Source organism: Podarcis filfolensis, assembly GCF_964270895.1.
Source record: "Podarcis filfolensis genome assembly, chromosome: 1".
Taxonomy (NCBI): domain Eukaryota; kingdom Metazoa; phylum Chordata; class Lepidosauria; order Squamata; family Lacertidae; genus Podarcis; species Podarcis filfolensis.
The window spans coordinates 37,470,227-37,485,485 of record NC_139604.1 but is presented as its reverse complement, the minus strand read 5'-3'; the positions used below and the strand labels follow the sequence as shown (position 1 = coordinate 37,485,485).

The 15,259-nt window shown below is 39.2% G+C and overlaps 1 protein-coding gene across 17 annotated transcripts in view; it reads left to right on the top strand.

Moving 5' to 3' along the window:
* The window catches only part of ARHGAP15 (Rho GTPase activating protein 15), a 378,516-nt gene that overhangs the window by 225,988 nt on the left and 137,269 nt on the right, over positions 1 to 15,259 (top strand). For all 17 annotated transcript variants that reach the window (XM_083582650.1, XM_083582652.1, XM_083582658.1 and 14 more), the window contains one exon: positions 5,724 to 5,822. In XM_083582650.1, the coding sequence (XP_083438776.1) occupies positions 5,724 to 5,822 (99 nt within the window). The remainder of the gene's footprint in view (positions 1 to 5,723; positions 5,823 to 15,259) is intronic.

The window sequence follows — 15,259 nt, the reverse complement described above, 5'->3', positions numbered from 1 at the left end:
GTGGGAGTTTCATTGGTTTTAAATTGATAACAGCTGAAAGAGTGAATGATTAAAGCTGTATAAGGGCATAGAATGCAGCTCTCTTTTTTCTTTTTCTTTTCACTCTTTTAACAACTTATTGTGAACAGCTCTTTATATGGGAATTTTCTTTACTATAATAAAAAAATATTTCATTAGCTGAAATTTTTAAATGATGAACAAGAACATTTCTGAAGCCTGTTGAGGGAGCAATTCCTGAGAAACTGGAATAAACTTTGAGAGGACAATGTGGGTTTCTATTCAGGAGGGAGCATTTAAAGTTAAGTAGCATTCCATAAGGTGGTAATTGTGTCTATTTCCCAGACATTTGAGCTAAATAAGCTGGATAGGAAACATAAACTGTCATAACAGGAGGTTAGGAGTGCTGTGTACATCTTTGCCTACCACCACCGCCCCCCTTCCTATTACATAAAAAAGTAGAAGTCTCAAGTGCCCTTTTGCTAATAAATCAAAGCCCTTTTGCTTTCTTTATTCCCTCAGGAACAGTTATTGTTTTCATTATTGGAAAAGATGTTCTGGTTGTTTCCTTATCGTAGGAAGAGCTAAAATATTTAGACACAGAAGAGAGATATGGAGGTTTTTTTAATGTTCATCTAGATTTCCATCTCTTATATTTGATAAAGATTCCAATCATCTCCTAGTACTCTAGATCTGGGCGTACCCTGTGTGTGGTATCCAGCCTATAACATAATTTCAAAACTCTTTGTGTCCCCCATCAACCAACTTTTTGAGTATGCAGAACCAAAATGTGGCTTGCTTCATCTGGCTGAAGCCTTGCCTAACTGCATCCCTTCAGGCAGCTTTGGAGATCTTGGTGTCTGCTCTGACTTCATGTGGCTTGCAACATAACAGCACCTTCATAACTGAGGAGGCTCTAGCCTCTGAGTCTGCCTGAAATTCTGGTACATGCCACTCCAAACATGGGAAACCTGTCATCCTAGCTCTGGATACTGAAATCTTTCAGAAGCCGGTTTTTATAAGACAGGGCTTGGCCAAAGACTGGATGACTTTCCACAACTACTTTCAGTGCTTTCAATAGGCATGCCCTCTTTTGGCAATTTGAAGAGATTGTTGCAGAGAGTATTTAGGAAGCATTTGTCATGAATAGGCTCACTCTGCACAACTTCAGTGATAGCAGCATATAGCCAAATCTAACTGGCTTACAACACTGTTGTGATGTCATGATTTATTTTATGATTTCCAATTGGCTGTCACCATTCTATAAGTAAAATCCTAATCAATTTTAAGAATGGTAGTGAAGCCTTGGTACATAGGGGAAAGCACTGGCAATAAGCAGACTCAAAAAGTGAACATGCTCAATAATTAAATGGTTTTTATAAATATTGTATATATTCCCTCTCCTTACAAATCAAGTGAATATTTCGTGCAATTTTAGATTTTTATTGGTAAAATATGTAGAAATTAGATTGTAGCAATTTGATTATCATGGGGTCTTGTATATTGAAGGGAGATCCCTTTTATAACAAAAATGCTATACGCTGTACATCTGTATTCATGCATTTAGAGATATTCTGAGTAACCATCACATGGATGTATCCACAAAGTAATCTGAAGACACATCCAAATGATCTCAGAATCATGGGTATGGCATTGGATCATTTTGGCACTGGAATGTCTTTGCATTATATTAGTAAAAATAATAATAAATAAAATATTTTTATTATTATTATTTATACCCCACCCATCTGGCTGGATTTCCCCAGCCACTCTGAGTAGCTTCCAACAGAGGACTAAAAACAGAATAACACTTCAAACATTAAAAACTTCCCTAAACAGGGCTGCCTTCAGATGTCTTCTAAAATTCAGATAGTTGCTTATTTCCATCTGATGGAATGACATCTGATGGGACAGCGTTCCACAGGGCGGGTGCCGCAACGGAGAAGGCCCTCTGCCTGGTTCCCTGAAACGTCACTTCTCACAGTGAGGGAACCGCCAGAAGGCCCTCGGCGCTGGACCTCAGTGTCCGGGTAGAACGATGGGGGTGGAAACGCTCCTTCATATATACTGGGCCGAGGCTGATTAGGGCTTTAAAGGTCAGCACCGACAATTTGAATTGTGCTCAGAAATATACTAGGAGCCAATGTAGGACTGGTGTAATATGGTCTCGGCAGCCACTCCCAGTCACCAGTCTGGCTGCCACATTCTGGATTAGTTGTAATTTCCGGGTCACCTTTCCTATGAAAAGGGGAAAACAACAAAGTGTCTTGTGGCATCTTAGACTAGTAACTTTATTATTGCATAAACTTCCACTCTGACTAGGGCTGATGGGGGTTGTAGGTCAAAACAGCTGGAGGGCACCAAGCTGAAGAATGCTGTGTTATAGGATGAAATATATCGTCTTTAAAATAGCACAAAATCCAGGTTCACCCTCAACAGACCTGTTTGGGGAAGGAGTGAATATAATATCTAATGTCGTGCAGGTTACTGTATGGTTAGTTATACATGGCCCTCCTAGGATTCCTGCAGGGTTTGCCAAGAAACATTGATTACAGAAGTACTGTCAAAGGCCTCTACACCAATTTTCAAAGTGTCATGCTCTGCTGGAAAGGTATGCGGAGACTATCTCTTGGTTTAAATGATGATCTTATAGCCACATTGTTTAAACATTTTAAACTGCTTCTATTGAATGGTTTCCCTCATAGGTTTGATTCATTTGGATTCTGCTGACAAAGTTCCCATTACGGAGCACTCTTTTCATAATTTGTCAAAAATATATAGCAGAGATGAAGGAGGATGGAGCTAATTTGTAATCTGAGAGCACTAACCTGGTTATGCTGACATGTTCCATGATGAACGCCCTCAGCCAGCCAGAGGTTTACGGTCATGAAGCGCAAAAAAACTGCATTAAATACAATTTCGTTCTGTAAAACCGTGCCATTTACATGTGTTGTCAAGGGCCAGGGACAACTTATTCTTATAAAAAACCATGATTTTCCCCTAAAATCAGAATTAAGCACTTTCCAATTGGTGGGAGGTCTGTTTTGTAAACCTTGGAGGAAATACAAGGAGGTGGGGAAGGTTTTCCAGAGGCAGGCTAACTGTAAATGATGTAAAACCGACTCCTAACATGATAAATTGCAGTGGTTAAATTATTTCCCTGAATACTTTGATACCATTAAGAAGATTGTAGCAGTAGATCTGTGCGCTCTGGAATCTTGTGGAGCCTTTCTCTCTGTGATAAGGTGGTCTTACTACCCATCCCCACCTTCTGTCTGCTTCCTCACTGCTGCTGTGTAGAACACTGCAGTATGTACTTGCACAACATGAAGTTGTACTGATGTTAACAGCTGTTCGACAGTGGAACAGACTCCCTCAGAAGATGGTGGATTCTCTTTCATTGGAGATTTTAAAGCAAAGATTGCCATGGAAGCTTTAGTTGAGATTTGCATTGCAGGGGTTGGAGGACGATGACCCTCAGGTCCCTTCCAACTCTACAGTTCTATGATTCTAAGTGCTGACCATGAAACTTATGCTAGATGTGATCAACTCATTCCCATGGTTCCCAAGAAACTTAGTCATAACTTTGGCATCAGTCTTATGTCGACTTTGCTTGGAGTAAGCCCCACAGAACACAGTGAGAGCTACTTCTGAGTAAACGTGTACAATAGCACCTCTGTTTACGAACATTTCTGGTTACAAATGCTTCAGGTTACAAGCTCTGCTAACCCGGAAGTAGCTGCTCCTGGTTGTGAACTTTGCTCCAGGATGCAAATGGAAATCACGTGCCTCTGGTGCACGCACAGTGGGAGGCTCCATTAGCGAAAGTGCGCCTCAGGATAAGAACGGTTTCAGCTTAAGAACGGACCTCTGGAACAAATTAAGTTCGTAACCAGAGGTACCACTGTATAAGGTTGGCTCTAGGTTGGCTCCCCTGTGTTTTTGCATTCTATACATTATTTTCGGAAATATTGGATATTGGATATTCACACAGAAATAACGAGCAGCAATGTGAACACATTCACACCAAAGTCAATGTTTTTTGTTCATTGGTCAAAATGGGAATTGGTTGAAATTTCATACTGACACTGATGACCTTTCATACTTCTGGTCTTTAGAACTGCGCATGCACAGACACTCTTGCACAAAGACGACATATTCATCACCAGACCACACTTAAAGCACACAAACGCTCCACACATGCAGCCTACATACACACATGCCGCTCATAAGCAGTCTCTGTACATAATGGCACCAACAGTCACCTCTACTGCCACCTCTCAGTCATAGCCTGCAGTGATGCTGGGTAATTGCAGCAGTTTCCACAGCACTTCTGTGGTGACGAGTAGAAAGCCGCCACCATTGCAACTGTGGTGATGTAGCGCAGAGCAAGGGAACCATTGTGAGCTGGTTAGAGAGTTCTGGAAGCAGGAAGGGGTGCTTCTATCTGTTCCAGTGTTTTACGAGCAATTGTGAATCATGGAACACTTTGGTACGCTCCTTCTTGTTTCTGCAGTACTCAGAAGCAGCTGAAGCCACCACTGACACAATAAAATGGGCAACACTTGTCAGGGAACTGGCAAGTAGTCAAATATAGGTTAGCAGGCCAGATTGGGGCTGCAAGCTCACCATGCCTGCTTTAGAGTATTATTTTAACACACATCTATGTAAGCTATGTAACAATGTGATATGCTGACCAAAAGACTGCACAAAACTTCACATATGCTCTTCCATAAGTCAACGCTTAGGGGATTTTACAGTACCTGGTTTATTTATTTGCTTATTTGTCATTTTTTCTACTCATCCTGCCCTGCAATAACATAAAGACAAATCCTCCCCCATCATACTAAAAGATGATAACCAATACTGGTTTGGAATACTCAATTCCATGATGGAATTGAGACACTTACAAAAATGCTGTGAAAATGTTTTTTAAAAAAACGTTTTGAAAAATATATTGAATTTGCCATAAGCTCACCATCGCCATCTAAGTGTCACATTTGTATAATGCAAATATAACGTTTTAAGTGTGTTTTAAATGCACCTGTATAGCTGAGTCCCATAACTGACAATGAGCCAAATGCTTTGGTGGACAGGGGCATCTTTGCCTGGGGAGAACATTCCACAGGCAGTCATCACTGAAAATGCTGGTATCTAGAGGCATTCTATCTCTCATCCTAGAGGTAATATGTAACATTCCGTAGTGGCTGGTCTAGTGGGACAAAACCCACCAACGGTTTCGAGAGTTTCCTGGGTGGTGCTGGGGCATTGGTGACATTGGGGCTGCAATCACAATCTGGCACTTCCACCCTAGCATCCATGCAGCCCTGGCCATGCCAGTGACAGCAACATAAGCTATAGTGAGGGTAGTGTCAGGAGGACACCTCTATGGCTCTGCTACACTACACCAACCTAATGGGGTGTGCCATTGATTTCGGTGTTATTTTCATACAACTAAGATTCATTTGATTAGGTCTTTATGCATTCCCTATATTGACCAAAAACAAAGATGCCATGATTCAGGACAAGTAAAATGAGGGAAATGATAGTTTGCTATTCCCTTATCTGATTTCTGTTAAGCTAAATTTTCATAAAGACTACTTAAATGGCAAAATAAACTTTACCACTTTTCCGCTACCAACCTCTTTACTTACATCAGGAGAGCTTATTTTGTGTTACAGCCTATGCTACTATTTTAATCGCCCCCCCTTCTTTGTCTTTACTAGATCAAGTTTTCGGTTCCCCTTTGCACAAAGTGTGTGAACTTGATGGCGCCACAGTCCCTAAGTTTGTAAAGACGTGCATCAAAGCTGTTGAAGATCGAGGTGGGTAGTTTGACAGTCAGCATTCTTTCCCCCATTCCATAAGCTGTATTTACAACTGAGGCTCTAAATTAATATCTCCAGCTTGCTCATTGGGGATGCACAAGAGTTAAAAATTATGCTTTGGTACAACTGTAGCTGCATAACATTCTATCTTCCTTTCTATCATTTAGTTTCCATGTCTTTCTCACAGCAGAGATGCAATGGCACCTTCTTTTCCCTGAGGAGTCCCCAGCATTGTTCCAATCCTGCAAAATATACTAGTAATAATTTCCACAGAAGTAGCCATGTTAGTCCACTGTTGCTATAAAAACAGAACTGTGGTACCTTAAAAACTTTTTTAAAAACCCTATATTATGGGTTAAACTTTCTGATGAAGTGAACTGCAGTCCACAAAATCTTATGCCGTAATTAATTTGCTAGTTTTCAAGGTGCCACAAAACTATCTGTTGCTGTAAGTCACTATAGTAGGCCTATTGTAATTTGGGTATATTTGTTCTTGATTACTGGCATAGCTCAAACCCATATTATTTACCTGCTACAATGAAACTTTCATTTCTTTTGTTCCTTTCTTTCCTCCTTCCTTCTGCAACCATATATTCTTCAGCCTTTCCTTTCCAAGTGATTTTCAATGGCAGATGGGTTCCCCCCCCTTAAAAAAATTAAATTGTAGAGAACTGCAAGGATTTGTTTGCATCATCTGTAAATGTTTAACATTTTCAGGATAATCACATGTACCCGTGTGTTTTTGAAATAAGGACATACAGTCTTTATTGAGACTCTGAAATCAATAGAATCACACCAACAAAGCATCCATAAGCTTAATCACAAAGTAAAATACTCCTTAAATCTAATAAGTATCTGGCACGTTTATGACAGATGCAGTAACTGGTGTACCATTTAACCTGGAAATCCATCTTTTACATGTACGAAAGAAAAGCATTAGAGGCTGTATCAGTGAAGCTTAAGACTTCTACTCGTGCAGTGGAACTTCTTGCCCTATTCTCCTCCCATGCCTTCTATTCTGGGGGCTCCCTCAACCCTCCAGAGCAGATTGGAAGGGGTGTATGGTGGGCCTGTTGTACAAGTGGAAGTCCTTGCATGAATAGGATAACTTTGTTGGATACAACTCTAGGGAAATTAACATTACCAGGATATCAAAAGAATTATCAGTAGTGTAGCTTTTGGAGGCTATATATTTGAAGAAAGATTTCTTTAAGATTTGATGTTTTTTGAACTGGCTGCTGGAGTTGTCCTTTTATGAGCATTTTGATCCACAGCAATTAGCAGGTGATTGTTTAACTTCATGCCATTAACAGCTTCACCTATTGATTTCTGCATATCTAACTACTGAAAAAGAGGCTTTGGTAGTAGTGTTTTTCCTGGTTGGGATGCTTAAACTAGGGATGAGGACACTATGGTCTTCCACAGGTTGTTGGACTTGAGTTCCTATCGACCTCAGCCAGCATGGTCAGAGATGATGAAAGATGTAGTTCAGGAACATTTGAAGGACCACAGGTTCCCCATCCTTGTCCTAGTGTCCCTTGTAGGTGTGAATAGCTAAAGAGAAGCAGAATATGGAAAGAAAATGTGGATGCCAATTATTTAAATGTAGGAAATCACATGCGTTTTCACAATTTTCAGAATAGGCTTACGTCTTTGTTTCATACTGTGCCAAATATTAAAAAATACTGTCACCTATTTTGGAGTTCTTAAGATACTAGTGCCCCACTTCCACGTCACTCAGCCCTGTTAATTACAAAAGGACTAACCATATTTTAGTGCAAGAATGCTAACATTAACGACTTGTTGCTTATACTCGTAAAGAATTAGCTGCTGGAATACTGCCTTAAGTTTGGAGGGCATGTGATGTCACGTTAGGCAAATTAAATCCCACATATTTCAGAATAACTGCTTTGTGGATTAAACTATTAAAACTATTTAGAGGTGCTTGCAGTTCTGTGTGAGAAAAGTGGCTGGATGGGAACAAAGTTATTTGTCAATAGCATTTTATTTAAGGACATGTTATTATTACCTTTGTCCTTCATGCATATGGAGACCTTACAATGAGTTATTTGTCCATCTTGCCCAGAATTGTCTACAATGACAACCCTGCTAACGGAGATATTCCGAGATGCTGGGAATGGAACCCGGAAGCTTTTTATGCAAAGTGAGCTATGGCTTCATCTCTAATCTTTACATTGTACAAAGAAAATAGGGAGAAAATGGTAGGCTACCTTTCAAGGTTATTGCAAGCTTTCTCAACCTTAAGTTCAGCTCTCCCAAATCTTACATAATTTTCTTTAAAAAGTGCACACACAATTTCATTATCCATTTTCATTTGCCTTTCTCCTAATATGTGCATCTTTTGCAATTTCCCCTACACTTTTTAAAATTCAGTTTCTCCAACGTGTAATGCAGTTTTTGTATGTTTCACTAATACATGCCCCTTTGTGTGCACTTTTTAGTTGGAGAAATGCATCACAAAATCCAGAAAAGTGTGAAATTCAAAGGATAACTGTGCTTTGGTTTTCTTATTGGCTCAGAAAGTATGAATTAAGAAAGTTCATGTTAAAAGGCAAAGTGATCAGATTCCCACCCAACCTCCCATCCTTGGTATGATTATAATTCTGGTGGTAGAAGAAGGCATAGGAAAGCATATTTTCCCTAAACCTGCCCAGAAGAAGTGCGTGATCATGCTTTGATTTCTGTGCTTCCTTGCTTTTACTAACTGTAACCTGTAACCAACATATGGCTTAAGCTAGTAGAGATGTAAATATTAACCAATCTCAGTGGCATGTGATTTAGAAAACAACCACCACATTTTATCACTGTATTTATGACTTTGGAGTTCATATACAATTTTCTATCAGCATGGACTTGGATTATGATTCCTTTGCATTCATTTCCATTCTGTTTACTCAATGCGTTGTTTTCCCTAAATTCTGGCATAAACTAGCACAGGACGGCAGTAATTTATGTGAAGCTAAATCCAATGTTTATGAAAGCTTCTGATGACATTTTAGACTCGGGTTGGTATTAGGAAGCAGCATGTGGAGGTGCCAAGTCTCCCTGCATGGCTGGGACTCAACAGATTTGAAGCCCTCCTCCTAATGGCCAGATCTGCCTTCAGCCAAGTTATTCAACTGCAGAGTCATGGGAAATACTTATGTACCAATTATGGAAAAGGCACATTTAATGAAAACTGTATGCTTACTTCCATAGTCTTAGTGAGAAGGCCTAAATGCTCCACGCAGAATCTGTACATATCTCTGCCCCATCTACACACTATAACTGTACTCAGAAACTTCAACACATTTAATTTAAGCTGAAGCATTATTTTTATGAAGAGCCTCCCTTAGAAATCTAACCTTGGAATGAGGAGGGCCAAATAATTTAAACATATTTCAAGGCAGTCGTGGCAGTTTTGATTGTGCATTTGTTTCCATTTAACAGTTGAATGGGGTAATTCGGCTATCGCTTTGTGGAGGTTCTTGTAACACTCGGTGATCGGGGGGGGGGTATTGTTTATATATCAAATGCTATCATGTGAGCAAGCAACAGAATGCCTCAGGCATAACATTCAATGGCATTGAATCAGTTTAAATTCCAATAATTTGGCTGAACGTGTTTGTGGGTCTGGCTTTTGCAAGTTTATTTGGCTAAACCAGTGTCCAAACTAGCATGACATACTCTGTGTTCCGGATGCAACTATAACTTATACAGGGTTACGTCAAGAGCTAAGGATGATAATGAATTGTCTGTCCGCTGTGACTGCATATTATTGAGATGACAACATATTTCTATTTGTGTAATATAAGCCAAAAGTCATATGGGGCATAATAAAACAAAATTAGGTAAAGGGCTTAAAATTTATTAGTCAGTAATTTCAAACCAGTCTGGTCAATAAACGTATCTGCATACTCAGGGTTTCATTACAGTAATCTGCTGTAATGGTCTTCCAGTTATCTCTCACAACCTGGATTACTTGTACTTTTAAGTATTTAGGCCCCTCTATGAATTCATCACACAAAAGGGGTGCCATGAGCACAAGAGGGCAGGAGTACCTGATGGCTTTCCCCACAACATCACATGGTTTCCCTGGCACCACCTTACATGTCCATACATAGAGCACAGACATCTGCAAATGGGAAGTCTATGCACATAGACTGTGATGTATGTAGGCTTCCATGGGATCAGGAATGCTGTACTGGCATGGTTTATGATCCCATGGAAGTCAACATACATGGGCTACTAAAAAGAGTGCAGAAAAGTAATTCTGCACATGCTTCGTAGTATTGCAATGCAGCCTTGTCGCTATAGGTCAATAAAGTTGGTGTAGTGTAGTGGCTCAGAGTGTGAACTGGTAAATTCAAATATTTATATTTATATTTATATTTTTTCCATGTTAATTCACTGTTAACTGAATTCAGCTGTGAGCCATGTAGGGACCATATAATTATGCAGTGACCAATCAGGTGCCTCTGCTGTCCCACAAGCAGGGCTCAAAGGCAGCAACTCTTTCTTGGTGTTGATTTCCCACGACTGGTATCCATTGCCTCTGAACATGGAGATTCCATGTAGACTTTGCTTATGCGGATGCTTGCCTCCAGACATGTCATATTTTGGAAATAAAGTGCTGCCTAATGTGGCAGATTATCACACTGAATGCTTTAGTAACAGAAGGCTACAATTCTATAATTTCAACTCAGTGGGACTTTCTTCTGAATAAACATACTTATTGCTCTGCACAGTCTTTGTGGTCCCATACAAATTATTTTTGTTGATCTGGTTTAGACTGGTGCAAAGGAATGATACCATTTCATTTAACTTGGGATCCCTCTAATGAAAGCTAATGACACTCCATGTTGTCTTCTATTCCCAAATCTTTGCTGTCTATGTTTGCAGGCATGAAAGATTTATTAATCATTGGACATTGCTACACTGCTGATTTCCTTTCTCAAGCACAAGATGCTATGGCAGGAATTATATACAAAATTGCATATTTGACTCCGTGCCAGAAAGTCACCCTGAGATCTGTAACGCTGTATAAAGATTTAAGAAAGACCTTTAGTCCACTTCAGAGAAGGTCCCTAGCTTTAAAAACTTTTATCTCTCAACTTTCCTTCTTAGCAGCTGTTCTATTTTTTTGCTGTCATTTGTTTGACAGCATCCAGTTATAGGTTCCGATGTCTGTTTAAAGAAACAAGGAGGCTGTTGGCTTTAAAATCCCCTTACTGCTTGTGTGTTCAACATTTTCCCAGGCTTTTCTGCATAGTTTGCCAAGCAGAGGGACTGACCTTTTGTAGCAAACCCTTTTTCATTTCAAAATGCTCACTTTGATTTTTGTCCCATTTTATGCTCATTCCAAACTGTTTACAGCCCACTAAAAATGACTGTGAATTATATGTTTGTGTAATGGGTTCCTTTTGTGGTTGGAGAGGAATGTTTACTTTGTGCAATTAGTTATCTTTGGGTAGATTACAGTGACCTGGAAAAAAGGGGGCTAAGATTATTATGGTACCTTAAGTATTTCCTTTTGTTATCTCCTGTGGCGGTAGTCTAATATGTTATCTACTGTGCTCTGAACTAATCACGTCATACGGAGCAGAAGATGAGAGCTTATATAAGTATTCTTTTGTATCACCTTTAAACATGAGAAAAATTAAATCTCAGTTTCTTCTCCCATCCCATCCCCCCAAAAAATATGTTATAGGCGATTTGGAGTGCTTAACTTTTGTGTCTTTTAGGCTGGGAACAGACGATAGTGTATAAGAGAATTGAAGGCAGTTTGAAAAAGGTGTTGCTGCTTGTGATATGTACAGTCACTCCTGGTAAATAGGTTTTGCAGTATTGTTTCATAAACTTGCAGAATCTGTCTGACCAGCTGTGACAATGCTACAAAGAAATATGTATTTGCAGCAGGGAAAGTGAAGCCACTTTCAAACCACTTTCAAAAGTCAGTGTCTGTCTTCATCCTGAGTCTCAGTCTCAGAACGTCTAGCATAACATCACCACAATTCTGAAAGCCTGATGCTAAAAGACTTGTATTATATTATCAAATGCTGCACTTCCATTGTATAAAGCAGTGGTGTCAAAAGATCTGTCTCGTGGGCAGCGATGCTGTCAATAGTGTGTGTCAACAGGAAGACCTGCTAATGGTGAGACTCACCATTTCCAAGAAACCCTCATCACTATTCTTTGGCATTGCAAATTTTAATTAGCAGTTATTTAATCATTTTCAACATTCTATTTTTACTTTTAACACAAACTGTCTCTGAAAGTACAAGGTACAAACATTTATCTGATTATAAAATGCATCGTAAATAAATAAATTGACATGGATCCAAACTTGGCATTCTGCAACCAGAAGGTCGTCTTACGTCCATGTAAAGTTTTTGTTTGAGCAGAGGATCCTGTTGATATAAAGGGAGAGATTACTTTTGCCAACTATCACTTCATCCTGCACTCTTCCCAGAGGCCCTGTCAGCTCTCCAGAGCAGATTTTCCAAGGGCTCTGGGGGAAGTAGGTATCTGATGGTGAAAGTGGGAGAAATTGCTTTTGCAGAAGCAAAGGTTGGAGGCCCAAGCCATCACGTTTTTAAAATGCAGCATACCTCCGCTATAAATATCCAAAGGAAAAGATATGGCCCTTTTCCCCCAGCAGATATTTATAGATAATTCTTAAACAAAGTGGTCATATGAGAAGATGAAAAAGACCATATTAATGAAGTTTCAACATGACTGGATTAACAGTTGAACTGTCCAATCCTAAGAATGTCTACTCGAGTCAGTACTTCTGAATACAGTGGGGCTTACTCCAAGGTAAATTGAGTTATGTATGATTGGAGCCTTAATCTGATTATGCTGTAGAGGACTCCAGACAAATTATGCTGTCCATCCATATTATGTTATATTGTTGTGATTTGAAACCTTTCCACCAAAGAACTCTGTCCCTGATTTGTACACAGGGATCTTTTTGAAATTCCCCAGTGAATTCTGTAACATATCACTTGATCTAGGGGAGAAATGGCTATATGGAGAAATGTCAGAAATAGTATGGGAACAAAATGACCATGCAGTACTGTGATAGATTTCAGGTGTAAGGTTGGTGGAGGTGAGGCTGCATTTTTCTGTATAGACTAGGAGTCTTACATCAGCAGGGTAAATTATGTCACAGTCCTTTAATATGTCCCTGAGAGGACTAGGTGTCTAATTTACAAAAGTGTCCTTTCCATAAACTGGAAACTAAAAGCTAATGTAGTAATGTCACCTTTAAATCATGAAAGAGTGGAAGAAAGGAAGATATTGCAAAAAAAAAGAATGACAAATTTTCTAGCTGTCTGAAGATTTTTCAGTAAATCATATTTTACACAGCTTTCCACACAATTCAATGCCTCTTATAAATTTAGTGCTGCCCTAAGGCAAGTACTGTATTTTTATTTTTTTTGCTCTGATCCTATAAAAGACTCCTCAGACTTCCTGTCTTCCAGGTACTTTAACCTATAAGTTCTCTGTCTCCTTCACAGTGGCTTGACACGCTATCTTGTGATGACTGTAGATATCATTTGATTACACTAATGTGTGGAACTGCTGTCACTGGCTAGCTTTTCATACTTTTTTAAAAACAATATCAGTTACTAGACAACAGAAACTGTTAATGTCGCTTAAAATGGTAGCCGCTACTTGCTTTCCAAGCGTCAGTAGTGTTAGGCATCCATATTACAACAGGTGTCACGATGTCTCAATTTTTGTTCGTTTTATTGCACTATTTCCAGAGCCTGTTTGTGGCAGTGTGGTGCCACAGCCCAAAAAGCAATTCAACTGTAAAGTGAAATATTTTACAATAAAGTAATATTGTTTACAGAATGGTAGGCACCTATGTTTTCAATTAATTTAAATATATGGGCTAGAAGACAAATACAAGAGTCCATGTTCAGGATAGAAAAAATGATAATCTAGCAACCAGGTGTTATTGAAGGAGAATGAAATAATGACCAAAAGGCTGAAATCTTCAGCTTAGAATCCCAGTGCTAGTGGTGCCATCCCCTTCACTTCTGTTCCAGCAGTACCATCACTGATTGCACCCCTTAATTTCCAGCGTCTGAATAGTTAACTGTGTCTCTAAGAGATTGTTCTCAAGAAGGGCATGGTGCATTGTGTAAGCTACCACTCTCTGCTTATTTTTGGAACATTTTCTCCTCGACACACAACCCTTTTCATTCGAAACACATGACTTTATCCATAAATTTGAAATATATACAGATATGGGGCTTTTTACAAGTTAATTTGCTAACTTCTTATCTTTTACTATTGCTTTTTAGCAACACTTTCACTAACATTTGTTCCTTTTCCCATGTCTTCAACTTTATATAGTGTTTCCAGTTACCTTCTAAAACAGTGGCCTGAAAGTCTAGAGATCATGTTGCTCTGCGAGATGATCTGAGCTCTTAGTTCTGCTAATTTTGTAGCATACATTCTTTCCCACTTTGGGATAATCTATTATCCTTGGATCCCTGCATGCACTAAAAGCTAATACTTCATGAAAAATGTGCATTTTGTACTGTTTAACTTTTGATGAGATCCTTGAAGTCTTTTATGATTCTGTCTTGTTCCAAGAAGATTTCTGCTCCTTGTTTTTATATGTGTGTAAAAGGAAGAGGAGCAAAACAAAAATGATAGAAAATGCATGCTATTTTAGAAAGACTTTCAGCTATTCAGTAGATAGCTCACTTTTTCAAGGAACATTTTGGGGGGGGAGAAATATACTTCTTATCAGCCATTGACTTTATTGCTCTGATGAATACAAACGAGAATTGGCTAAGCACATTCCAAGCAATTTTGACTTGGAAGTTTGTGATATAAAAAGATCTTTGCAACTTCTGAGTAGAAATTAGGAGCAAATGAATGCAGTGCAAATGTCTTGGCAGTGATTTCTCTAGGAGTTCTGTCTTCTGACTCATTTAATCCCGCTATAGCCACCTTTCTCAGAGCAAAAGCCAGTTAATAGTTTTGTGCAAGGTCCAAGTTACAATTGGCTCAGAGGGATATTTTCTCTGGGGCCTCTGTGTCTGTGAAAAAGCCACACTCTGCGTCAGTTTTTTTTTTTTTTTTAAATCAAGAAGCATCAGGAGGAAACGTCAAAAAGGGCGCAATGTACAAATTAGAGGGGAAACAGAAAAGGAAAGAGGAAAACAACATATTGTGGAGGTATAATTTGAAATTTATGAAGAGTAGAATGTAAGCTATGTTAAGAAAATAATAATAAGAGGACTACAGGAAAAGCCGCTGAGGCAGTTGCCATCTTTGTCATAGTTACCTGATACCTGCCTCATTGACTAATTCGTTCCAGAGAAATGTATCCCATGCTAGTAAAAGAAAGCATTAATATGCTAAGCCTTGCCAGTAAAAACAAGTGGTTACTGCCTGTTCAGCACAGT